This window comes from Pipra filicauda, unplaced genomic scaffold, assembly GCF_003945595.2.
Source record: "Pipra filicauda isolate LSUMZ 115617 unplaced genomic scaffold, ASM394559v2 scaffold675_size221767_pilon, whole genome shotgun sequence".
In the NCBI taxonomy this organism is placed as follows: domain Eukaryota; kingdom Metazoa; phylum Chordata; class Aves; order Passeriformes; family Pipridae; genus Pipra; species Pipra filicauda.
The window spans coordinates 173,431-199,125 of record NW_024104837.1 but is presented as its reverse complement, the minus strand read 5'-3'; the positions used below and the strand labels follow the sequence as shown (position 1 = coordinate 199,125).

General features: G+C 60.1%; 2 protein-coding genes and 1 pseudogene across 2 annotated transcripts; 1 reads left to right on the top strand and 2 right to left on the bottom strand.

The window, feature by feature from the left end:
* Positions 1 to 998: 998 nt before the first annotated feature.
* Positions 999 to 3,402, bottom strand: LOC114003632 (annotated as a pseudogene).
* Positions 3,403 to 9,111: 5,709 nt separating this feature from the next.
* On the bottom strand, positions 9,112 to 14,676 carry LOC114003623 (PHD finger protein 7-like). Its single transcript, XM_039388685.1, has 9 exons — positions 14,334 to 14,676; positions 14,145 to 14,236; positions 13,958 to 14,059; positions 13,677 to 13,801; positions 13,437 to 13,599; positions 13,243 to 13,349; positions 12,915 to 13,028; positions 9,723 to 9,838; positions 9,112 to 9,392 (listed from the first exon to the last, which is right to left on the bottom strand). The coding sequence occupies exons 1-9, from the start codon at positions 14,374 to 14,376 to the stop codon at positions 9,205 to 9,207; spliced, it is 1,050 nt and encodes a 349-aa protein (XP_039244619.1). The 5' UTR covers positions 14,377 to 14,676; the 3' UTR covers positions 9,112 to 9,204.
* A 7,110-nt stretch (positions 14,677 to 21,786) lies between these two features.
* LOC114003630 lies at positions 21,787 to 25,253 on the top strand. Its single transcript, XM_027750782.2, has 8 exons — positions 21,787 to 22,131; positions 22,605 to 22,705; positions 23,387 to 23,419; positions 23,539 to 23,559; positions 24,286 to 24,321; positions 24,440 to 24,475; positions 24,655 to 24,720; positions 25,113 to 25,253. Exons 1-7 carry the CDS (start codon positions 21,801 to 21,803, stop codon positions 24,691 to 24,693), a joined length of 597 nt encoding a protein of 198 aa, XP_027606583.2. The 5' UTR covers positions 21,787 to 21,800; the 3' UTR covers positions 24,694 to 24,720; positions 25,113 to 25,253.
* Positions 25,254 to 25,695: the final 442 nt, after the last annotated feature.

The following is a 25,695-nucleotide window of genomic DNA, read 5'->3' as shown; positions in this document are numbered from 1 at the left end:
TTTTCTCCCCTCCTCTCCTTGGAAAGTGGCACTTCACTTTTTGCCTTAATGGAGGCAAGGGGTGTGTGTGTTGGAAAAAGCTCTGAGGCCGTTTTGCTCTCGACCTGGTCATCTGGCTGCTCTCCGGCCTCGGCTTGCCTGCACGCTGCTCTGTCTCCAGCCCCAATCTGCTCAGATTCCATCGGAGAGTTTTGTGCTCACGGACGAAAAAAGGGGAGTCCTGACCACAGCCAGGCACAGACAGCGTGAGTTTAGTGGGAAAGAAACCGCCCTTCTTTCCCCTTTTCCCCTTCCCGTCCTGGGGGCGGGGGGGGAAAATCTCCATTTTCGGCTTTTGCTGCGATCCAACAGCGCCCCCTGCTGGCCAACACCGAGCACTGCAGGCCCCGCCCCTCCAGGGATCCAACAGCTCCTGCCAACCGGGATTGGAATTGCGCCAGAGCACAGGGAAGTATCAATCTGTTTCCTTTTTTGGAAGGGGAGTTTTTGGGCACAGGATTATTGTTTAGTTGGTTTTGTGTTCTTTTGCTGGTTTTGCCAATACACAAATATCCTTTAATAAAGGGCTGTTATCTCTTCCTTTTTTCCATACTTCCTCGATTGGAGCCTCTTAATTTTGGATTTACAAATGCTGAGAGAGAGGAGTTTGGTCTACTTCATCACTCATCCTCCTTAGCAAAACATTCCAGTCTATTTACACTCAGACAGGAGGGTAGTGGAGTGGTTTCAACAGGCCCCTGGCATCTGGCCAGGGTCAAACCACGACACAAGGGGAACCAGGAAGATGTGGAGACCCTGTCACGGGAGAGTGGAAGGCTCAGACTAAGTTTTAAAAAGCAAATCCTTGCCAGAGAGTCTGGAGGTGCAGGAAGGACTCCCTGGCTTTCTGAACTCCTTCCCAGGGAAGGGTTTGGGTGCGGCTGAATCCTCTCTTAGCCCTGGACTGTGTTTGAATTTAAAGGAATTACAGAGCTCTTAAACCACTCTGTCCCACAGGTTTTAATGATGGCAAAACAAGAATATTTATATAAGATGAAAAATGTACTTTATACAAATGATCAGACAAAAACCCTTAATCAGAACTATTTACTGCACAACAGAAACACTAAAACAATATAAACACTAAAAGTCTACTAGTAGAGTCTAATATAGCATAAAGTAGAACAGGGCACTGGAACAAAGCATTTATTGAAGCAGTTCTATTAAAGCTGGAAAACAGAAATAATTATTAAGTAGAGATCTGATGTAACTCACCCAGACCAATGCCTGTGGGGAGATCTCTTCCTCTCAGCCTCAAGGAGTGACCTTGGAGGGCGTCACCAGCCAAGGGAGGAATCTCCACACACCCCCCAGGGAGGGTTTTGTCAGAAAGAACCCGACTGCATGAGAGGGGACTGGACTTTTTATAGGATAAAGTGATTGAGTGCCAGGCCCACCTTTCCAGGCCAGCTCTCAGCTTATCTGTCAACTCAGACTTCAACCAGCAGGGTGTGTGTTCAACGTTGGACCAACCAGGATGGTTTGAGCAGAGTTAACACCGAGACAACACCCTGGCTCCAGCAGTTGATCTTGCGTGACAGTTTGATTATGAGTTTGATTGGATCTTGGGTCTGGCCAGGCTGGGACTGTCCTGCCACAGTCCACCAGCCAGGGGTCTTCCCAACGTGGGTCACTGGGACTGTGGGTCACCAAGCCTGTTCCCAAGGTGGGTCACTGGGAATGTGGGTCACCAAGCCTGTTCCCAAGGTGAGTCCTCCGACAGGTGATGGAGTTGGAGCAGCAGATGAAGCTCTTCCTGCAGTCGAGGCACTCGTAGGGCTTCCCTTACTGGTGGGTCCGTTGGTGTCTGGTCAAGTCAGAGTTGTGGGTGAAGCTCTTCCCACACTCCTCACACTTGTAGGGCCTCTCCCCGCTGTGGATGCGCCGGTGGCTGACGAGGGTGCACTTCTGTTTGAAGCCCTTCCCACAGTCAGTGCAGCGGAAGGGTCTCTCATCCGTGTGTGTCCGCTGGTGCCTGAGGAGATCTGAGCTGCTCCGAGACCTCTTCCCACACTCCCCACACTCGTAGGGCTTCTCCCCCGTGTGCGTGCGCTGGTGGGTGACGAGGTCAGAATTGTATGTAAAGCTTTTCTTGCATTCCCCACATTTGTAGGGCCGAGGCCCCAATTCCCCAGTGTGGATCTGCTGGTGGCGGATCAGGCGGGAGCTGACACTGAAGCCCTTCCCGCATTCCAAGCACTTGTAGGGCCGTTCCCCCGTGTGCACCCGGCGGTGGGTGAGGAGGTGGGAGCTATAGAGGAAGGTCTTCCCACATTCCTCACACTCGAAGGGCCGTTCCCCCGTGTGGACACGCTGGTGGGCAACAAGCTTGGAGCTGCTGCAGAAGCTCTTACCACATTCCAGACACCTGAAGGGCTTCTCCCTGCTGGGAGGCTGCTCAGGGACCACCAGCTCGGAGCTCCGGCTCAAGCTCCGGCCGCCTTCCCAGCACAGGCTGGGTCTTTCCTCCTCAGAGCACCCTGGGCTGGCTTTGGAGCCCCTCCTCCTGAGGGATCTCCTGCTCTTTTCCTCCCCGCTGCCTTCCTGTGCCGTGGAGCCCTTCAAAACGGCCTCTCCCACCAGGGTCTGCCGGGGGGATTTGTCCTCCGTGCCCTCCGTCCTCAGCTCGGGGCCTGGGGCAGGAAGGAAGGACAGGGAGGGGATTTGCCTCCGGCCCAGAGGGAAGGGGGAGGAGAAGGAAGATGGAGAGGAAGGAGGGTAGAGAAGAAAAAAGGAGAGGAAGGAATATGAAGGGAAAGAACAAGAAGAAAAAGAAACACAGAGAGGAAGGAAGAAGAAGAAGAAGAAGAAGAAAGGAAGAAGGAAGGAAGAAGGAAGGAAGAAGGAAGGAAGCAAGAAGAAGGCCCGGAACTGGACACAGCACTCGAGGTGTGGCCTCACCAGTGCCAAGTACAGGGGAAGAACCACTGCCCTGGTCCTGCTGGCCATGCTGGTCCTGAGAGAAGGAAGGAGCAAGGAGACAAGGAATGATGAATAGGAAGGAGAAGACAGAACAAAGAAAAAGGAGAAAGGAGAGAAAGGAAGGAGAAGGAAGAAGGAGAAAAAGGAAAAAACATGAGGAAGGAGAGGAAGGAACAAGGAGCAGGAAGAAGGAAGGAAAAGGAACAAGGAGTGGAAGGAAGAAGGACAGGGAGGGGATTTGCCTCCAGCCCAGAGGGAAGGCCAAGGACATCCCCCCAAATCCGGCCCCGGCAGGACGGCGGCGGCAGCGGGGTTGTCCTGCAGCCAGGGGCGATGCTGGGCTGGGAGATACAGGACAAGACAGGGCAAAGGGGCACTGACTTCCTCCTCACCTGCCCGGGGGGCCCGGGGCATCTTCCTCTTCCTCGCAGCCTCCTTCATCTGGCCAAGCTTTGGGAAGCAGAAATCCTGATGGAGGGGAAAAGAAGGGCTGAGCGTGTTGGGTTGGGGGTTCCTCCCGCCCAAGTCCATCTCTAGAAGTCACTGGGCACCCTGTGTCCATAAAAACCTCCAAACCACCAAGTTTCAAAAAAAAAAACCCAGACCTCCAAGGTTCAGACCAAAAACACCCTTCCAGGAGTTCCTCCTCTCACGTCTCTCCACTTTGGGGTTCTGGGGGTCCCCCTTCTTTCAGCTGCTGGGGGTCCCATGTGTATTGGGGGTCCCCCCTCTCCAGGGTCCCACCCTCTCTGGGCTGCTGAGGGTCCCAAGAATCCCAGGGGTCTTCCCACTTTGGTATTCTGAGGGACCCCCTTCTCTGGGCTGCTGGGGGTCCTGCAGTTTCCCCCTCTCCACAGTCCCCCTGCTTAGGGATGAGGGGGGTTTTGGAGGCCCCAGGGGTCCCTTCTCCCCTGACTCTGCTTTGAGGTGCTGGGGCTCTCAGGAGTCCCACCTCTCTGGGGTCTCCCCCTCTCCAGGCTGCTGTGGGTCCCAGAAATCCCGGGGGTCCCCCTTCTCTGGGCTCCCCTTTCTCTGGGGTCTCCCTGGCTGGGCTCACGGGGGTCCCAGCACTCTCCCTTCTCCAGGCTCCCCACTTCAGTGTCCCAGGGCTCCCAAATCTCTCTGTCTCTCCAGTTCCCCACTCCTGCCTTATCCTGCAGGGTGCTCCTGGAGTGGCCCAGGGACCCCCTGAACGCCTCATTCCTTGACACCAGATCCCCCCTGCACCCCCTTATCCAGACCAGGACCCCCTGCACCCAATTCCCTGGCTACAGAACCCCCTGCACCCCCTTTCCCGGCCATCCTGCCTCTCCCAGACTCCCTTTTCCTTTACCCTGCCACTCCCTGGACCCCCATTCCTGCCCATCAGGACCCCCCTGCACTTCCTCTCCACCACTGGGACTCTCACCCCCTTCCTCAGCTCCAGGACCCCCCTGCAACCCCTTTCCCAGCCATCCCACCTCACCAAGTCCCCACACCCTCCCTTCTCCTTCACCCTGCCACCCCCTCCACCCCCACTCCTGCCTTTCCCACTCCCCAACCCCTCCTTTCCTCAACACCCGGCACCCCCTGAACTGCCCTTCCTGCACATCCCGGCTCTCCCCACCCACTGAACCCCCTTTCCCTCACACTGGAGGCCCCTGCACCCTCCTTTCCTGGACACAAGGACCCAAGAGACCCCCTGGGCCTCCTCTCCCAGTCCCTACAGCCCCCCTTTTGCCTTCCCTCTGGGACACCCCCAAACCCCCGTTCCTGGCCACAGGAACCCCCTGGCACCCCCTTATTCTGCACTAAGACCCCCCTGCAACCCCCTTTCCCGCCCAGCCCGCCTCTCCCAGCCCCCAGGCCCTGCTTTTCCTTCACGCTGCTACCCCCTGCACCCCCAGGCCTGCCTTTTCCACAACCCACAGGACCCTTTTCTTTGGAACACGGGGGGACCCCCTGAACCCCGGGTTCTGGCCATTCTCCCAACCCCCAGCACCTCCCTTTCCCCCACACCGCCGACCCCTGGCCAGGGGATCTCCCCGGACCCCCCATCCCACCTCTCCAGAGCCCCGCACTCCCCTTTCCTCGGCCCTGGCATCCCCCAAAACCCCCTTCCCCAGCACTCTGCCCCCCGACAGCCCCAACACTCACCCCAAAAACCCTCCCAGGCTTCCCCCTCTCCCATCTCCCCACTTTGGGGGGCGGGAATTGGGGAACTCCCGCCACTGTTGGGGACAATCAAAGAGTTCCCGACGCGTGGCCGGGGCCTTTGTTCGGCCTGCCGGGAATTCCCAACAAACATCCCGGCCCCCATCAGCCGCTGGGGCCCGGGGGTCCCTCCTCTCCAGGGATCGAGCTGTGGGGACACGAAGGGACCCCCACGGGAACCCCTTTGCCGCTCTCCCACCTCCCCTTCTTCCCCTCTCCCCCCCTTTGCCCGTCGCCCCCCGCTGCTTTGGCAGTGACCCACCCCCTCTCTCGCTCACTTTGGGGCTCCCAGCCCCTCTTCTCCTTCCCCTCTGCCCCTTTGCCATCGGGGCCCCCCAACTCACCTCGAGCTCCCGGCTCGGGGATGGAGCGGGGGGAGGAGGAGCGGGCAGAGGCAAAGGAGGAGGAAGAGGAGGAGCATCGCCCCCCTGAGTGGGCGGGGAGGGGGAGCTCGGCTGCGATGGGTTGGGGGTGTGCGGGGGGTTTTGGGGGGGATGTTTGGGGCTGAGCCGCAAATGGCCCTCGGGGGGACCTCGGGGGGTCCCCGGGAGGTGTTTTGGTTTTGTTGGGGGGGATCCCGGGGTGGGTTCCCGGCAGAGGCGGGAGGTGGGCGGGGGGATGCGGGGACCCCCCGCGGTGGGGGTCGGTGTTGCGGGGTCAGGCCCCGCCGCCCCCATTGTCAGCCCGGTGCCGGCGGGGGGGGACGCGACGAGCCCCTTTTTTAGGGCCCCCGGAGTGGGGAGAGCAGAGAGGGGCGACAGCGGAGCTGGGGGACCCCCGGCAGCCTGGGGGGGCGGGAGGGGAAGCGCGGAGAGGGGGAGCCCAGAGGGGTGGGGGGGCCGGGGACCCCCGGCTCCTGGAAGAGGGGGCTCCGAGAGGGGAGACCCCTGGGATTCCCGGCATCTCCAGCAGCCGGGAAAAGGCAGAACCCCGGAGAGGGGGCCCCCAAAACACGAGGGACCTCCAAGAGCCTGAACGGGGGGACCCCCAGAACCCCAAAGTGCAGAGAGCAGAGGGAGTGAACTTCGGGGAGGGTTTTTTAGAGCCTTTTCCACGGGCCTGCCTCACCTGGCTGTGGTCTCCCTGTTTGTCAGCACTGTCAGGTTTGCCCACCTGAAGCCCCCCTCCATCTCCTCCCTGCTGCTGGAACTGCTGAGGTCAGTTCTGGACTTGGTGGTGCCTCCAGCACTGAACCCCCCCAGGAGGAACCAGGACCTCAAGGGTGCCTGGAGGAAAATGACTGGATGCTTTTCAGAAGCATTGAAGTGCCTTTTTTCTTCTTCACAGCATCCAGGATGTCAGACTGCTTTGTGCCACGTGTCCATTTTGTTCTTGTATTGGTGTATTTTATATTTGCATTCCTTTTTTTTCTTCACTTGTGTTACTGTTTTCCATAAAGGAATGTCATTAGTCATCTATTGCTACACCAGTACCTACCATTGCTGTGCACAGACACACTGAGGTGCCACGATCACTGTGTATTTCAAGAAAATCAAGTGCCCTGCACTGACTTGTGTGTCCAAGATGCTTCCTCAGCCCTTCTGTGGAGCTGCAGGGGCAGTGCCTTTGTGCAGAGGAGGAGGGAAGAGATTCCCAGCCCAGCAGCAGGGCCAGGGCCAAGGGCTCCTGCTCTTTCCACAGCTGCTCTTTGCAGCTCCACATTCTCCTTGCCAGCCCTGCTGTGGGTGCAAGGCCTGAGTGCTCCGGCAGCTTGGTCACAGTCCTGCTGCGTGTCCGTGCTGGGATCACAGGCAGGGACAGGCCCTGGCACTGCTGGCACAGTTTGGGGGCACAGCGGGAAACAGGGTCTGACTGGGGCTGTCCAAGCACCGTCCCCAAGGAGCACAGCTTGGTGTCGGGGCAGGGGAGGGTCAGGGACAATCAGCCAAGGCCCCTCAGTCCTTCCCTGTGCTCTAGGAGGGATGGGAAAGGGGATCAAAGGAGCCAGCGGGTGTCAAATGCCCCCAGATCTCAAGGGCCAGGCTCGGGGCTGAAGGGATGGAGAGCAGCCCTGCATCCAAGGCCACGGGGACAGTGGGGGATGAAAAGCAGGATGGGAGCCAGCAATGGCAGCTCACAGCCCACAACCCCCCGTGTCCTGGGCTCATCCCACAGCGTGGGCAGCAGGGGAGGGGGGTTCTGCCCCTCTGCTCCGCTCAGCTGAGACCCCACCTGCAGTGCTGCCTCCAGCTCTGGGCAGAGGGCTGGCTCGTGTCCCATTTGTCACCCACCAGCACCCCCAGAGCCCTCTCCCAGCAGGTTCTTCCATCTCTTCCTCCCCCAGCCTGCACCGATCCCAGGGGTTGCCCTGACCCGGCTGCACCACCTTGGTCTTGTCCAACCTCAGCAGATTCCCGTGTGTGCCGGGAAACGGGGGGAAGGGGAATTCACCCGACTCTTGGAGATTTGTTTGTCTGCTGGTGCCCCAGGGAAAAACAAAACCCTGTCAGTCCCATCGAGTCTGTCCCATATTCCACCCAGGAACCCTCCACCAAACAGATCCACCAGGTGGGGGGAATTCCAGGGCCCTTTTTCAGGCACTGACACGTCACAGCAAAAGGGAAACCCCTCAGTGAATATTTCCACCAGTTACTCCAGCATCAACAAAACTGGCAGCACCTTTATAAATGACTCCCTCCAACAGTCTGCAGAATAACACTCTTTATTAATACAAATTGGCACAGGTTAAAGGTTCATGGTGGTCAGGGACAGGGTCTGGCTGCAAAAACACACTTCAAACGCTGTCAAAATTGTTGTTAAAGCAAAGCAAAGCACAACCTCTAAACCAAACCAATCCACAGGCACCACCTGTTCCCTGCTGGCCGAGGGATCCCAGTGCTCCCAGTCCTTCCCAGTCCTTCCCAATCAATCTCTTCTTGCAGCAACTCCCTCCCAGTCCCCCCCAGTGCTCCCAGTGACCCCGTTATCCCCTCCCAGCTGATGTGTCTCCACTTGGTCACCGCTCTGGCCGTGGTTGCCGGCGCCGCCTGTTCCCTGCTCTCAGTCCCACCAGTCCCTCGCACTCCTTCCCAATCCATCTCTTATCCCTGTAACCCCCTCCCAGTCCCCCCAGTCGCTCCCAGTGCTCCCACTCCCCTCCCGGTGCCTCCCAGTCCCTCCAGTGCCTCCCACTCCCTTCCCTTCCCAGTCCCTTCCACTTCCCTCCAACTCCTTCCCGGTCTCTCCCAGTGTCCCCCATTCCCCTCCCAGTCTCTCCCAGTCCCTCCCAGTGCTCCCAGTGACCCCGTTATCCATGTCCCAGGCCATGTGTCTCCAGCTGCTGACAGCCCTGGCCACGGTTGCCGGCACTGCCTGTTCCCTGCTGGCCGAGAGCTCCCAGTACTCCCAGTACCCGATTATCCCTCTCCCAGTCCCTCCCAGTGCTCCCAGTGACCCCATTATCCCTGTCCCAGCTGATGTGTCTCCAGCTGGTGATGGCGCTGGTGCCGCCTGTTCCCTGCTGGCTGAGGGCTCCCAGTGCTCCCAGTCCCTCCCAATCCATCTCTTATCCCAGTAACCCCCTCCCAGTCCCTCCCAGTACCCCATTATCCCTCTCCCAGTGCTCCCAGTGCTCCCAGTGACCCCGATATCCCCTCGCAGGTGATGTGTCTCCAGCTGGTGACGGCCCTGGCCGCAGTTGCCGGTGCCGCCTGTTCCCTGCTCCCAGTCCCTCCCAATCCTTCCCAATCCATCTCTTACCCCTGTAACCCCCTCCCAGTCCCTCCCAGTGCTCCCAGTGACCCCGTTATCTGTGTCCCAGGCCATGTGTCTGCAGCTGGTCACCGCCCTGGCCACGGTTGCCGGCGCTGACCGTTCCCTGCTGGCCGAGGGCTCCCAGTCCCCCCAGTCCCTCCCAGTGCTCCCAGTCCCTCCAATGCCTCCCATTCCCTTCTCTTCCCAGTCCCTTCCGCTTCCCTCCAACTCCTTCCCAGTCCCTCCCACTTCCTCCAGTGTCCCTCATTCCCTTCCCAATCCCTCCCAGTGCTCCCAGTGACCCTATTACCCTCTTCCAGTCCCTCCCAGTCCCTCCCAGTGCTCGCAGTGACCCCGTTATCCCCTCGCAGGTGATGTATCTCCAGCTGGTGACGGCCCTGGTGACGGCGGTTGCCGTTCCGCCTGTTCCCTGCTGGCCGAGGGCTCCGGGGCGGCCATGGGCTCCGGGATCCTTCCCTTCACCGCCGGCGGCTTCATCTCCCTGGGCACCGTGTCCGTCATTCCCGAGATCCTGCGGAATTCTGGCCCGGGGCCGGCGCTGCTGCAGCTGCTGGCAGGCATGGCCATGATGCTGCTCATCGCCCACCACGAGTAGGGGGGAATCCCGGGAAAATCCCTCCTTCCCGACCCTCTGGATCCCGGTGTTCCAGTGGGAGTGTCCCAGTATTCTGGTAGGAGCGTCCCTTGGGAATGGGATCCACAATTCTCAGCTTGGGACCCCAAAATCGCTCCAGGCCTGGGACAAGATAGGCCAGAGCAGTGCCTCCAGCCCTCCTGGAGCAGACAAGCTCAGCCAAGCCAACCCTGGACACCGGTTGCCAGGCCCAGGGGCACTGGGCCCAGGGGCACCAGGGTGCCCAGACCAGCACAGCCATCACATTCCCAGCTGGTTATGCTGTTCCTCAGGCCAGAGTAGTGTCTGTGAGTGCCCTCGGCAGCACAGGAGGAGCACCAGAGCAATTGCCAGGGCCTGGGGAAGCAAACGGGTTCATGGAGGTGAGGACAAAGTGTCCAAAGCGTGGGATTATCTGGCTGAGCTCTTCTCCTGGGTCCTTCTGCTTCAAGCCCTGCAGAGCCCTGGGGTGCAGCTTTGGCAACTTACCCCTCCTCCTCTGCCTCGTGCCTGCCTCCTGGAAAAAGGCACTCACTGGCATCGCAGTGCCTGTGTCTGTCTCCCATCTCATCGAATGCATTAAAGACCTCCCATGATGGTGGTCTGATGGGAAAAGGAAAACTGATGAGCTCCCTCTGCCCTGGCATCAGGCAGGTGCAGGGTGTCCCTGCCCTTCCCCCTGTGCCATTTCTAGCTCCTGCGGGAAGCTGAACCCGGGACTCACAGAACAGGGCAGGGCCAGGACTGCTGGGGCAGGCCCTGGCACGGCACAGCACTTGCACCCCCTGTGTTGTGAGCCAGGCAGAAGGACACCAACCTGAAGGGGATTCGGATCCCCATGAGAAACATCTCCACGAGAAATTCCTGAGTGCTTCTGCAGATGGGGCACTGGAAGGATAAAATACCAGAGCGCAGAGCCTGTCCCTGCAGGACAAACACAAGTAGTGAGAGTGAGGCCCTGGTGCTGCTGAGCCCCTGCTGTGCCTGTGGGGGTGACAGAACCACTCCTACTTGGATGCAGTCCCTGTGGAACCAGGTGGTTTTACAGGCTGGGCACACCAGGGTGCTGAATGTCTTTCTGTCCTCCACAGGCTCCATGCAGATGAGGCATTCAGTGCCCGGCTCTGGAGTCACCTCCACTGCCTGCTCTGGGCTGTGTGCGGGGCAGTAGGTCCTGGAGGGAAAAGGGGTGGGTGAGCTGAGAAGTGCTGGGCCCTTCCCTGGTGGTGGCAAGGAGGGGACAGGAGGTACCTGTACGGTGGAATGAACTGGGTGACACAGCCTCCCTGCTTGGCACAGGGCAGGTGGAAGCTCAGGTCACAATCTGTTTCACAGCAGGAGATGGTGGCCCCACTCTGGCCACAGATGCAGCAGCTCTGGAAAGAGCAGAGCAGCCCCATCAGCAGCAGCCTCAGGGCCTCCTCCTTGTCCCAGAGCTGGTTGGAAGGGCTGGGCTTCCTTGCTTGGGATCTGGGCTAAGCTCCAGCAAACCCCGCCTGGCACAGATTTCCCTGCTCTTGTCAGGCTCTCACCGTCTGTGCCGCTCGTTTGACTGCATGTAGGATATCCCTTGGGAGAAAGCCCTGAAGTCCTACTCGTTCATTCCCTTGCTGATCAAGGATGCTGGCAAAATACTGCAGGAAAAGGACACGCACTGATGAGGAGAGAGTGGCAGGGACTGCCTGTCAAAAAGTGGAGGGAGCCCAGAGAGCAACTCACCAGGCAGAACTCGTGGACACAGAGCCCATGTTTCTGCATTTTCTCCCCGCAGATGTCCAGGTCAGCCTCTGATCGCTGACACAGCAGGCATGCTGGAGGGAGAGAGACAATGGCCCCGGGCATGGCACCTGTGCTGCCCACCCTGACAGCCCCTCTGCCAGGCTGCGGGAGGGGCACTTTGTTCTCACCTGGCTCTCTCCCTTTGGGGGCCTGCTCCTCCCTGTCTGACATGGGATGTGTCAGCGGTGGGTCCCTGTCTCACCGTCCCACCGGTGAGTGCGCCTGGCAGCACCTGGTGCTCTAACACGGCTCCTGTCACGGCGACTTCTGGATCTGCTGGATGAGTTCGGCGTCCGACGCTGCTGGCGGGAGTGGTGCTGCCTTTGGGAAGTCCTGGCTGCTGTCTCCCTTGGGTTTCGCCTCCCAGCACTCGGTGCTGGTGTGCAGTTCCTGTCATGGGGACTTCTGGACCGGCCGGATGGATTTGGGCTCGGACGTTGCAGGCGGGAGCGGTTTCGCCTGCGGGATGTCCCTGATGCTTCCTGGCTGGGGATGCGGCTCCCAGCACTTGGTGCTCTCACACAGTTTCTGTCACGGCGACTTCTGGACCGGCTGGATGGATCTGGGGCCTGATGTTGTTGGCGGGAGTGATTTTGTGTGTGGGATGTTCTGGATGTGTCGTGGCTGCGGCTGCTCCTCCCAGCACTGGGTGCTCTCACGTGGCTCCTGTCACGGCGGCTTCTGGACCGGACGGATGGATTTGGGGTCTGACGTTGCAGGCTGGAGCGGTTTCGCCTGTGGGATGTCCCTGATGGTCTCTGCCTGGGCCTGCGCCTCCCAGGACTTGGTGCTGGCACATGGGTCCTGTCCAGGGGACTTCTGGACCGAAGGCGTGGATTTTGGGCCCAATGTTGCCGACGGGGGTGGTTTTGCTGGTGGTCAGGCCCCCGACTGCTGGAGCAGCTGCTGTCCTCAGTTGCTGTGAAGCTGCTCTGGGATGACCCTGATGTTACCTGACTGTCAGAGCTGGAGCTGCTCGTCTCCTGTGAGGGAGATTGCAGAGACTGCTCCGATGTTGCCTGAGGGTTGGTACAGTGGTTGCTGGTCTGTGGTGCTGAAGATCCAGGGGATGGCACCTGGACGCTGGTGCTGGGGTTGATGGTGTCCAGTGCTGGAGAACTGGGAGACAGCCCTGACAGCACCAGGCTGCCTGTGTTGGGGCTGATGGTCTCGGGTTCCCTGGAGCCATCAGAAGGTTCCAATCCTGACTGTCTGGCCACGCTGACTCCAGCAAGCTCTGACTCATCTCGGGAGCCTGTGAGGGGAAGCAGGAATGTCAAGGCCACCCCAGACCTGGGGCAGAATAGGCCAGAGCAGTGCCTCCAGCCCTCCTGGAGCAGACAGGCTCAGCCAAACCCACCCTGGGCACACACTGCCTGTCACCAGGGTGCATTGCCTGTTACCTGTGCCCAGACCAGCACAGCCATCACATTCCCAGCTGGTTATGCTGTTCCTCAGGCCAGAGCAGTGTCTGTGAGTGCCCTCGGCAGCACAGGAGGAGCACAGCAGCAATTGCCAGGGCCTGGGGAAGCAAACGGGTTCATGGAGGTGAGGACAAAGTGTCCAAAGCGTGGGATTATCTGGCTGAGCTCTTCTCCTGGGTCCTTCTGCTTCAAGCCCTGCAGAGCCCTGGAGTGCAGCTTTGGCAACTTACCCCTCCTCCTCTGCCTCGTGCCTGCCTCCTGGAAAAAGGCACTCACTGGCATCGCAGTGCCTGTGTCTGTCTCCCATCTCATCGAATGCATTAAAGACCTCCCATGATGGTGGTCTGATGGGAAAAGGAAAACTGATGAGCTCCCTCTGCCCTGGCATCAGGCAGGTGCAGGGTGTCCCTGCCCTTCCCCCTGTGCCATTTCTAGCTCCTGCGGGAAGCTGAACCCGGGACTCACAGAACAGGGCAGGGCCAGGACTGCTGGGGCAGGCCCTGGCACGGCACAGCACTTGCACCCCCTGTGTTGGGAGCCAGGCAGAAGGACACCAACCTCAAGGGGATTTGGATCCCCATGGTGAGCATATCTCTTATAAATGACTCATCATTTCTGCAGAGGGGGCACTGGAAGGAGAAACGACCAGCATGCAGAGCCTGTCCCTGCAGGAGAAACACAAGCAGCAAGAGTGAGGCCCTGGTGCTGCTGAGCCCCTGCTGTGCCCCTCGGGGTGACAGAACCACTCCTACTTGGATGCAGTCCCTGTGGAACCAGGCGGTTCTGCAGGCTGGGCACACCAGGGTGTTGAAGGTCTTTCTGTCCTCCACAGGCTCCAAACAGATGAGGCATTGGGTGCCCGGCTCTGGAGTCGCCTCCACTGCCTGCTCTGGGCTGTGTGCAGGGCAGAAGGCCCTGGGGGGAAAAGGGGTGGGTGAGGTGAGAAGTGCTGGGCCCTTCCCTGGTGGTGGTGAGGAGGGGACAGGAGGTACCTGAATGGTCTGCAGAACTGGGTGACACAGCCTCCCTGGTTGGCACAGGGCAGGTGGAAGCTCAGCTCACAGCCTGTTTCACAGCAGGAAATGGTGGCCCCGCTCTGGCCACAGATGCAGCACCTCTGGAAAGAGCAGAGCAGCCCCATCAGCAGGAGCCTCAGGGCCTCCTCCTTCTCCCAGAGCTGGTTGGAAGGGCTGGGCTTTCTTGCTTGGGCTCTGGGTTAAGCTCCAGCAAACCCTGCCTGGCACAAATCTCCCTGCTCTTGTCAGAGTCTCACCTGCTGTGCCGCCAGGGAGACTACAGCTCGGATCTCCCATGAGGGAAGACACCAGAGTCCTCCTCGATGAACCGGGCGGTCAGGAAAGTTGCTGGCAAAAAACTGCAGGAAAATGAAACTCACTGATGAGGAGAGAGTGGCAGGGACTGCCTGTCAAAAAGTGGAGGGAGCCCACAGAGCAACTCACCAGGCAGAACTCGTGGACACAGAGCCCATGTATGAAGAGTTTTTCCCCACAGATGTCCAGGTCAGCCTCTGATCGCTGACACAGCAGGCATGCTGGAGGGGAGAGAGACAATGGCCCCGGGCATGGCACCTGTGCTGCCCACCCTGACAGCCCCTCTGCCAGGCTGCAGGAGGGACACTTTGCTCTCACCTGGCTCCCTCCCTCTGGGGGCCTGCTCCTCCCTGTGTGACATGGTGACTGTCAGCAGGGAGTCCCTGTCCTTGGAACACCGAGGTCTCCTCCAGGTGCTCCTACACTGTTTGTGCAAAAGAAGCGAGAGGCGTTTGCAACAGAGGGGCAGAGCCCGGGGGGCTAGGGTCCCCCTACTGCCCCTGACTCCTGTCTCTGTCCGCCTTCTCCTCCTTTTGTCCAATCCACTGTAGTCTCGTCGAAATGCTCCTTCACTGATTCTGAGAAGGGTGAGGTGGCTGTAGCTGCAGCACAGGCCAAGAGCCCCAAGCTGTGAGGCTCTCCCTGGGCAGCGCTGTCCCTCCTCTTCCTTCTCCTCTCGTTGTCAGGTAACACTGACACTGGGCCCGAGCCCAGAGTCCCGTTTTGTGCCCTTGGCTCCATGGGTCACAGTGACCACTGTGACCTCAGCACCCTGCAGGGATGGCCCCAGCCCCCCCCACCCAGTGTGAGGCGGCCCCTTGGCAACCAAGGTTCCGAGGTGGGTCCCGAGCCCTCGGTAACCACAGAGCCGGGGCGGCTGCTGCTGCAGCAAGCGCAGGGTCAAATGCCAGGCCCTGGGGCAGCCACCGAGGACTGTTGGGCAGCCTCTGTTGCACGAAAAGTGCTGTTCAGGCAGTGCCACTCCAGGGCTCTGGCCCTGGCCAAGGCAAATCTCTGCTCCTGCCCCTGGCACAGGGAACTCTGCCAGCACATCAGGGATGCTGATTCCCCAGCTGAGGTGCCTGAGGACTGCAGGAAAGCCGACATCACTCCAGTCTTCAAAAAGGGCAGCAAGATGGACCCAGGAAATGACAGGTCCAATACGGTCACCTCCATCCCCAGAAAGGGGACAGAACAGCTCATGCTGCATGTCATCTCTAAGCCTGTGGAATAAAAGGAAGGGAAAATCATGCTTGACCAGTCTCCTAGCCTTCTGTGCTGGAGCGATTGACTGGCTAGATGAGGGGAGAGCAGTGCCTGTTGTCTGCTGTGACTTCAGCAAGGCTTTTGACCCTGCCTCCCAGAACACCCTCACAGACAGCTCAGGAAGTGTGGCTTAGATGAGTGGACACTGAGGGGGTTGAGACCTGGTTGAATGGCAGAGCTCATAGGGTTGTGAGCGCGGGGCTCAGTGCTGGGGCCAGCCTCGTTTGACCGGTTGCTCAGTGACCTGGCAGAAGGGACGGAGAGCACCCTCAGCACGTTTGCTGATGGTATGGGACTGGGAGGAGTGGGTGAGGCACCACAAGGCTCTGCTGCCATCCAGCAAGTCCTGGGCAGGTTCAAGCGTTGGGCGCAGAGGCACCTAGTAAATAGCAAAAAAATCCGGTAGCTGGGTCTTTGTCTCGCTGCCTGAATTCAGGCTGGCAGGCAGATTTTAAACCAGCACAGGACATAGCTGCCCCTTGTGTAAGTACCACACTACAGCGCAGATTAGAGCCGTAGAAGGCTAGAAGGCTTGGGGTTGGGAGAGCCCTTTAAAGGCCACCCCTTGCAAATCCCGCAGCCTCGGGGCTTCCACAGGCAGCCCCAGGGCTCTGGGTAGGGCACAGTCCACAGATGTGCCTGGGGGACAAGGCTCCTGTGCTGGAGCCTCTGTGGAGCTGCTGGGAGCTGGATGTTTTTCCCTGAGCTGGTTGGAAGGGATGGAGTTTCTTTCCTGGGGTCTGGGCAGGGTGCAGCTCTGATGTCCTGTCCCACTCGGCAGGTTTTGGGAAAGGTCGATGGGAAATCTCTGGATGGCGCACGGTGCAGTTTTTGCCTCCAGGGCAGCGAAGCACAACCAGCGGCACTCGCCGCTCGCCGTCCTCTCCTGCGCTCTGCTGCCCGGGACCTTCCCCCGCTCGGGCCCACGATCATTTCGGTGCCCAAGTTCCACACCCACGCTCCCCTCGGTGCCAGAATGTTCCCGACACTTTCCCGGGCTCGCGGCGCTCCCTTGTGCCCGAGCGCCGCCACTCCAGCGCCGACTGCGGCCGTTCCCAAAGTGCCGGCCGTGTGCGGGGAGGGCGGGAAGGCTCGGGGTGACTGAGTGCGGGGGCTGCCCTGGGCAGAGCTCCCCCTGCGATCCCAGCGCACTCCTGGCGGGCAGTTTGGAGCCAGGCAGCCATTCCTGCCCGCACCTGAGGGGAACCCCGCCATGGCACTGCCGGGGCCGCCCGCACAGCCGGGCTGCGGCTGCCCACACCTGAGGGGAACCCCGCCATGGCACCGCCAAGGTGCTCCTGCCCCCGGGCCGCTGGCAGCAGGGACAGGACGGGGCTGCCAACACCGCGCCAGTGCTTCCCTGCCTTCAGTGCATCAAGGCGGTGGCACCGCTGGATTGCAAAACATTCCAGACGTCTCCTTTGCAACACCAAGGGGAAACCATAGAATAGGAAGGAAAGGAAAGGTGTGCCAAAATCCAAGGGGGATGAAAGGGAAACCTGCACAAAGATACTACTAAGCCTTGGGCTTTGCAATAGCCTCCAATGTGTCAGGTGAAACATTAGGATGAAAGAATCTACTAAACTCTACAACATCGAAAGTACCACTTGCATAATTTTGCAAATGCGCAAAAATATTTTAAAAAGCAGTCCTATACATTTATTGAAGGGATTTGATAAAGGGATATGGTATGTTGCTGACAGAACCAGTTTCACGTGTGTGATGTTCTTGATGCTTCCTGGCTGGGGGTTCATCTCCCATCACTTGGGGCTGCCACACGACTCCTGTCACGGCAACTTCTAGATTGGCTGCATTAATTTGGGGTCCGACGTTGCTGGCGGGACTGGTTTCGCCTTTGGGATGTCCTCGATGCTTCCTCCCAGTGTCACCAGTGGGGTCTACTGTCACCAGTGACCTCCCCCAGTGTCACCAGAGGGGTCTGTGACCATCCCAGTATCACCAGTGACCCTCCTAGTATCACCAGTGTCACCTTTAACCCCTCCCAGCGTCCCTCCCGGGGGTCTCCCCGCCCTAAGTCCCCCCCACTCCTCCCCTGGGGGTCTCCCCTTCCCTCTCGCCCCCAAAACACCACAAAACTCCCCCAAATCCCCCCAAAACCCACCCGTGACCAGCGCCACGACCCCCGCCAGTCGCCCCGCCGACCTCCCCAACATGGCGGCGCCGGAAGTGAACACCGAGACGGAGGCACGCACGCCACGCCGCTCTGCCCGCACCAACTCTATGGTCAGTCCTCCAACCGGAGTTTTTCGGCTTTCTCCGAGTTTTTTCCCCCTTTTTCCTGATTTTTCCCCTCCCGTAAACACCTGAATCCCCTCGTGGCATCGCCAAGTCCTGGATTTCACCTTCTGGGCTCGTCCAAATATTTCCATTTTAATCCACCAACCCCATGGTTTGCTACAACCCTGAATAACAATATTAAGAAAAAAAAACACCCCAGAAATTCCCAAAATTCTCCTGGAATTCCGTGAATTCTGCACGTGTGGATCCCACCCCAACTTCTTGGGGCGACCCAGCCCCCACATGCCAGATTTTGGGAGGGAGGTGAGGCCGCGTTTCTGGTCCCAAATTGTGTGTGTGTGTGTGTGTGAAGGTTGGGAATTGTGGATCCTGTTCCCAAGGGGATGATACCATGGAAAAACCAAGATGATCCCTTGGGAAAACTGGGATATGGCATGGAAAAAGAGGCCAGAAGGAGGTGTTTGGGGTGGTAATCAAGGAGGATTTTGGGGTCTCAATTTGGGAATTGTGGATCCCATTCCCAAGGGGATGATTCCATGGGAATACCGGGATGATTCCAGATGATCCCATGGGAACACCGGGATCCAGGGGGTCAGGAATGGGGGGTTTTAGGATGGGATTCAGGGACGATTTGGGGAATTGTGGATCCCATTCCTAAGAGGATGATCCCATGGGAACACTGGGATGATACCACGGAAACACTGAGATTCAGCGGGGTCGGGAACAGGGATTTGGGGTGGGAATCAGGGAGGATTTTGGAATCCCAAGCTGGGAATTGTGGATCCCATTCCCAAGGAAATGATCCCAGCTGATCCCATGGGAACACCGGGATCCAGGGAGTTGGGAATAGGGGGCTTTGGGGTGGCAATCAAGGAGGATTTTGGGGTCCCAAGCCGGGAATTGTGGATCCCGGAGCCCACGGCTGCCCTGGAGCCCTCGGCCAGCAAGGAACAGGCGGCCAGGGCGGTGACCAGCTGCAGACACATGGCCTGGGACACGGATAACGGGGTCACTGGGAGCACTGGGAGGGACTGGGAGGGGGTTACAGGGGTAAGAGATGGATTGGGAAGGATTGGGAGGGACTGGGAGCAGGGAACAGGCGGCACCGGCAACTGCGGCCAGGGCCGTCACCAGCTGGAGACACATCACCTGCGAGGGGATATCGGGGTCACTGGGAGCACTGGGAGCACTGGGAGAGGGATAATGGGGTACTGGGAGGGACTGGGAGGGGGTTACTGGGATAAGAGATGGATTGGGAGGGACTGGGAGCACTGGGAGCCCTCAGCCAGCAGGGAACAGGCGGCACCAGCGCCATCACCAGTTGGAGACACATCAGCTGGGACAGGGATAATGGGGTCCCTGGGAGCACTGGGAGGGACTGGGAGAGGGATAATCGGGTACTGGGAGCACTGGGAGCTCTCGGCCAGCAGGGAACAGGCAGTGCCTGCAACCGTGGCCAGGGCTGTCAGCAGCTGGAGACGCATGGCCTGGGACATGGATAACGGGGTCACTGGGAGCACTGGGAGGGACTGGGAGAGACTGGGAGGGGAATGGGAGACACTGGGAGGGACCAGGAAGGAGTTGGAGGGAAGTGGAAGGGACTGGGAAGGGAAGGGAGTGGGAGGCACTGGAGGGACTGGGAGACACTGGGAGGGGAGTGGGAGCACTGGGAGCGACTGGGGGGACTGGGAGGGGGTTACAGGGATAAGAGATGGATTGGGAAGGAGTGCGAGGGACTGGTGGGACTGAGAGCAGGGAACAGGTGGCGCCGGCAACCACGGCCAGAGCGGTGACCAAGTGGAGACACATCAGCTGGGAGGGGATAACGGGGTCACTGGGAGCACTGGGGGGGACTAGGAGGGACTGGGAGGGGGTTACTGTGATAAGAGATTGATTGGGAAGGACTGGGAGGAACTGGGAGCACTGGGCACCCTCAGCCAGCAGGGAACAGGTGTCGCCTGTGGATTGGTTTGGAGTTTGTGCTTTGCTTTAACAACAATTTTGACAGCGTTTGAAGTGTGTTTTTGCAGCCAGACCCTGTCCCTGACCACCATGAACCTTTAACCTGTGCCAATTTGTATTAATAAAGAGTGTTATTCTGCAGACTGTTGGAGGGAGTCATTTATAAAGGTGCTGCCAGTTTTGTTGATGCTGGAGTAACTGGTGGAAATATCCACTGAGGGGTTTCCCTTTTGCTGTGACGTGTCAGTCCCCGAAAAAGGGCCCTGGAATTCCCCCCACCGGGTGGATCTGTTTGGTGGAGGGTTCCTGGGTGGAATATGGGACAGACTAGATGGGACTGACAGGGTTTTGTTTTTCCCTGAGGCACCAGCAGACAAACAAATCTCCAAGAGTCGGGTGAATTCCCCTTCCCCCCGTTTCCTGGCACACACAGGAATCTGCTGAGGTTGGACAAGACCAAGGTGGTGCAGCCGGGTCAGGGCAACCCCCGGGATCGGTGCAGGCTGGGGGAGGAAGGGATGGAAGTCCCTGCTGGGAGAGGGCTCTGGGGGTGCTGGTGGGTGACAAATGGGACACGAGCCAGCCCGGAAACCCCCCGTGTGTGGGGCTCATCCTGGGGGCAGGGGAGAAGGGGAATGTGCCCCTCTGCTGCCCTCAGGTGAGACCCCACCTGCAGTGCTGCCTCCAGCTCGGGGGGCCCAGATCAGGAGGAATGGACCTGTTGGAGTGGATCCAGAGGAGGCCACAAAGATGCTCGGAGGGCTGGAGCCCCTCTGCTCTGGGGACAGGCTGGGACAATTGGGATTGTTCAGCCTGGAGAAGAGAAGGCTCCAGAGAGGCCTTAGAGCCCCTTCCAGTGCCTCGAGGGGCTCCCAGAGAGCTGCAGAGGGATTTTGGCCAAGGAGCTGTAGTGATGGGAGAAGGGGCAATGGCTTCCCACTGACAGAGGGCAGGCTTAGGGGGATATTGGGAAGAAAGTTTTCCCTGTGAGGGGGGAGGCCCTGGCACAGGTTGCCCTGAGAAGCTCTGGCTACCCCATCCCTGGAAGTGTCCAAGGCCATAATGGATGGGGCTTGGAGCAACCTGAGCTAGTGGAAGGTGTCCTTGCCCATGGCAGGGACATGGTGGCACGGGATGAGTTAAGGTCCCTTCCCACCTAAACCAGTCCATGATTCCAGGATTCTGTGCTGAGACAAGGCAAGTCCCTGTTGTGGGCAGTGACTGTAAACCAGTCCATTATCCCAGTCAAAACCAGGACAACAGGACAGACACCTCCTGCTGAGTCTGGTCCTGCCCCCCCCTCGTGCAGCTACTGAGGGACTCTGGGAAGCCGAGGGCACCAGGAAATTGGGAAGGGAGACGTAAATATGGGGAGAACAGGGCCCCCTTTTCTCCTCCCCTTTCCCTCTGGGAGTCACCACAACACCTCTCTGTGGGTCACGGCCTGAGGAGAACGGCCAGGCCAAAACCCATTTGGATCCAGAGGGTGGGAAAAATCCCACTGAAGGGACTGCAGGAACAAGAGGAATTTCCCAGGTGCTCCCAGCCCTGCTCAGGGGGAAGGAAGGAGACAGTCCAGGGGGAATCAGCTGCACCTCAGGCATCCTGGTCATGTCTCTCATCCACCTCTCTCTCAAACACCAAACTGGGGACATTTCCCTCTTCCAATGAGCTGCTGATCCCACAATTTGGATGGTCCAGAGTGCGACCTTTGGTGTTGAGGGACTGTAAATGCCTCCCTCTTGAGCGGCTTCACCTCCCCTGGGCCCCTCCTCAGTCAATGTTCCTCAATTATCCAACAAACGAGGCACGAAGCAGAAAGGGGCAAAAGGAAAATCTTCCAGGTCACTGCCGGCTCCTGGGGAAAATGCAAGGCAAACAGTCAAGTCATTGAGCTGAGATGTTTTCCCAGCTGCCCCACAATGGTCTCTTGTGTCTGGTCAGGGGCCCGTAAGGATGGAAGGTGTTGCGGAACTGTGGCCAAAGGGGAGTGGAGAATTGAGGCTGTGGCAGGTGGCGGGAGCCCCCGCTCAGTGCCTGTCCTTGATCTGTGCCCACGGGGGTCCCAGCCCAGAGGGGCCTGTGAGGCAGGTGGGGAGGGAGGGAGAGTGGGGCGGGAAGGTGCCATCCTGCTGAGGGCCAGAGCTGGGCCCAGGGCAGGGCAGGGCCATCCCTGGGGACAGGGGCACTGGGGCAGCTGTGTGCCAGGGCCAGCCCAGTGTGGAGCCAGAGCCCTGCTGGGCTGCCAGTGCCTGGCCCCCCCTGCCTGGGCCAACTGAGCAGAGCGGGGCCCGGCTGATGCGGGAGGACACGGTGTGCCCAGCTGGGACAGGGGCAGGGCCAGCAAAGGGCATCTGCCCCTCTGGGCTCTGCTCGGGGAGGCCGTGGCTGGGCCTGCACCACTTGGGGGCTGCAGTGCCCGCAAATGGGCTGGAGCCGGGCACTGCCACCACCCCAGCACTTCCCTGGGCCCAGCCCTTGTGTGCCAGGGCCAGCATTGCCCAGTGCTCCCCAGTGCCTGCCCAGACTGGAGATCCCAGTCACCCGCCTGTGCCCATTGCCCGTCAGCCCCTTTATCTCCCAGCTCCCTGTTTCCCTGATCCCGGGCTCCTGGTGCCCCAAGAAGGGGGTCAGTGCCAGCCCCGCGTTCAGCCAAGGGGCTGAAGTGGGAACAGGGACAATTGTGCTCAGACACGCCGGGTTTGGGGCTGGGCTGAGCTCTGGGGTGTCCCAGAGGGAAAGCTCTGGGAAGGGATGGGCAGGAGGACATGAGTGGATCAGGCTTTGGGGGCCGTTGGAGGATGGATTGTGTTGTGTGGGATTGTCCCCACAGGGTATGCAGCTGCTTTCAGCTCCCTGCCCACCCCCTCGGCACCCCCAGGGGCCTGGGCCCTTCCAGGGGCAGCTGCCCCGTGCAGGAAGCTGGAGGGATGCCGGGGAAGGTGGCTGGATGGGTGCCGCAGGCGGGATGGACTCTGTGCCAGGGCTGGGCTTGTGGCCAGGGCTGGGGGCTGTGCCCAGCCGGGCTTTGCCCCGGGGGCTCTCGGGGAGGGGGCAGGGAGGAGTCCCGGCAGGGATAAATGTGCTCCTGCCCTTGTGCAGCCTCAGCCAGCGCTGCCCAGGCCCAGAGGAAGATGAAGGTCGCTGTGCTCAGCGTGGCCCTGCTCTTCACCATCCTGCTGAGCCCCCCGGCAGATGCCAAGGTGAGGCCCCCATGCCACGGCCATGGGCTCAGGGATGGGCCCCTTCCCAATCCAGGGGATCCCCCAGCACTCCCCAGCACCCCCAGTCCCGGGCCAGGCCACTTTCTTCCAGCCACAATTCCCTCTCTCCTTCCCCTTCCCACAATTCAACTCCTGCTGCTGCAGCTCCGCTTCCTCACGGGATGCTTGCACCCGGCTCCGTCCTGGCACAGTCCCAACGCTTCCTGCTCTTTCTGACCCCAAATCCCACCTTTTTGGGCCTCCCCATCCCATCCTCTTGGTCCCCTGGGGCATCTCCCCACCATCTCCTCTCTTTCCCAGCCAAGGCAAAGGCCCAACCCAAACTGGGTGGAACTGGGCCAAGCCCCACTGGAGTCCAAGGAGGACAAACAGGCCCAAGCTCCACCCTGGGCTCAAGTGGGACAAGGCCTGGCGAGGTTGAACTGGCACCAACTGGGAAATGCCCTGCCATGGCCCCTTCCCAGGGCCTTTCCTCCAGGCTTTGCCCTCAATGCCTTGCCTTTCCCCCTGCACTGGTGTCCCCAACTTGCCTGGGAGCCGCAATCCCAAAGAGCCCCGCTCAGCCCGGGGTGCAGCCGGGGCTGGAGGGGGTGGGGACACCCGTGTCCCCCCCAGCCCCACAAGACCAACCCCAACCAAGCCTTTGCTCTCCTCCTGCAGCCCATTGAGGTCGACAGCGTCCAATGTGGGGAGGTAATTCTGGGATTTGGGGGGCACCCAGTGTGGGAAGTGGGGGGCACTTTGGGCTCCCCATCCCTTCCTGGCACTGGGAACACCCCAGTGACCAGTGACGTCTCCTTGTCTCTCTACAGGCAGGCATCATCGGCGGCCCGGTGGGTACCAGGGCTTGTGCTGGGCCCAGACCCTCCCCTCTGGTGGCCACCACCCTCCAGGCCATCCCAGTGCTCCCCAGTCCACCCCAGTGTGCACCGGGGAGGCCCTTCCTCAGGGTCCCCACTCTATTCCCACACACCCCAGTCCACCCCACCACCCACACACAGGCCATCATTCCCACACCATTTCTTCCCCTCTTTCTCCTCTAATCCTTCCCCTTTCCTATTGTCCATGACACTCGTGTACAGAAATCCCCTTCCTTGACCCCTCAGTCCCAAACTCCCTCCCAGTCCCTTCCAGTTTTCTCCCCTTCCCCATTTCTCCTGTCCCCACCCCTGCCCTGCTTCATTCCCTGGGTACCCTCCACTGCAATCCCTTTCTCCTCACCCGCATCCCTCACAGTCCCATCCCTTCCAAACCCCAGTGCCCATCCTGTGGGATCCCCAATTCCCCCCACTTCACCCTCTTTGGGTCCCCTCCTCCTTGCTCCCACCCTCCCTGCAGGCCCTGAATTCCCCTGGCTCTCCTGGTCTCCATCCCCACCCTGGGCCCTGCAGGAACAGGGATCCTGGGGGAAACTGGGTGCCCTGGGGCTTGGGGAGCAGAAGGGATTTTCCCCCTCAGACCAGGGGCCAACCATGGGCTGGGGGGTCTGGGGACACCCGTGTCCCTCCCCCAGCCCCACAGGGGCCAATCCTGCTTAAACCTTTGCTCTCCTTCCCCAGCCAATCTCGGGACAAGGAGGAGGTGGATGTGTCGGGGTAAGTCCTGGAGTTGGGATGCCCCTAGCATGGGAAATGGGGGGAAATGTAGTCCCCCCATCCTTCCTGGGCCTGGGGACACCCCAGTGACCAGTGACACCTCCCGCTCTCTCTCCAGGGAGGCATGGATGTCCATCGAGTGAAGAGGTCTGAGGTGGGTACCCTGAGTTCTGCTGGGCCCAGACCCTCCCCTCTCATGGCCACGACCCTCCCCGACATCCCAGTGTGCCCCAGTCCATCCCAGTGTGCCCCAGTCCACCCCAGTGTGCCCCGGTACATCCCAGTGTGCCCCAGTCCACCCCAGTGTGTCTCTAACCCTGCCTTTGTCCCCAGTCCCCCATAGTTGACCTGGTGGAGCTGATGCGCCAGTGATGCTCGGCTGCCTCTCTGCATGTCCAGGTGAGAAATATGGGAGGCTCCTCAGCCCCCCAAAGGAGCCTGGCAGGGCCCTGGGGGGTCCCTGAGCCCTCTGCAGTGGGCAGAGCTTGGGGACAGCAGAGGGACACAGAGGGGGCTGCCCCTGCTCTGTGTCCTGGGGCAGCTGGACAGAGCTGCCCCCAAGCCTTGCCTTGCACTGGGGGCTCTGCAGACCCCCAGGCTCACCGGGAGGGCAGGGAGGGGCTCGGGGAGGTGTCAGAGCATCCCGGGCTCAGGGGCTCTGGGGCCATATGGATCTCAGCATCCAATTCCCTTCTCCTGCCCCAGCTCCCTGCAGACAGACGGGGTGGGGACAAGACCCCTGCCATGTCCCTGTGGACACCAGGGGTGACCTTTGGGACTCTGTCTTTCAGGACTGGAAGTGGTGGTGACACCCGTGTCCTGTCCCCCTCCAGCGGCATGAGGAGATGATCATCCCTGGAGGACCCCCCTGATCCCCTGGGTGCCCTGGCAATTTCCCTGCAAGAATCAATAAACCCCTGCAGCAAAACAAATGCTCTGTGTCTGTCTGGGTGGGTGTGTTCCCACATCCATGGGTGCCTTCCCGTGTCCATGTGTGTTCCCACGTCCTCTGGGGCACCCGGTGGCTTGGGGGCACAGCAGGAAACAGGGTCTGACTGGGGCTGTCCAAGCACCGTCCCCAAGGAGCACAGCTTGGTGTCGGGGCAGGGGAGGGTCAGGGACAATCAGCCAAGGCCCCTCAGTCCTTCCCTGGGCTCTGGGAGGGGTGGGAAGGGGGATCAAAGGAGCCAGCGGGTGTCAAATGCCCCCAGATCCCAAGGGCCAGGCTCGGGGCTGAAGGGATGGAGAGCAGCCCTGCATCCAAGGCCATGGGGATAGTGGGGGATGAAAAGCAGGATGGGAGCCAGCAATGGGAGCTCACAGCCCACAACCCCCCGTGTCCTGGGCTCATCCCACAGCGTGGGCAGCAGGGCA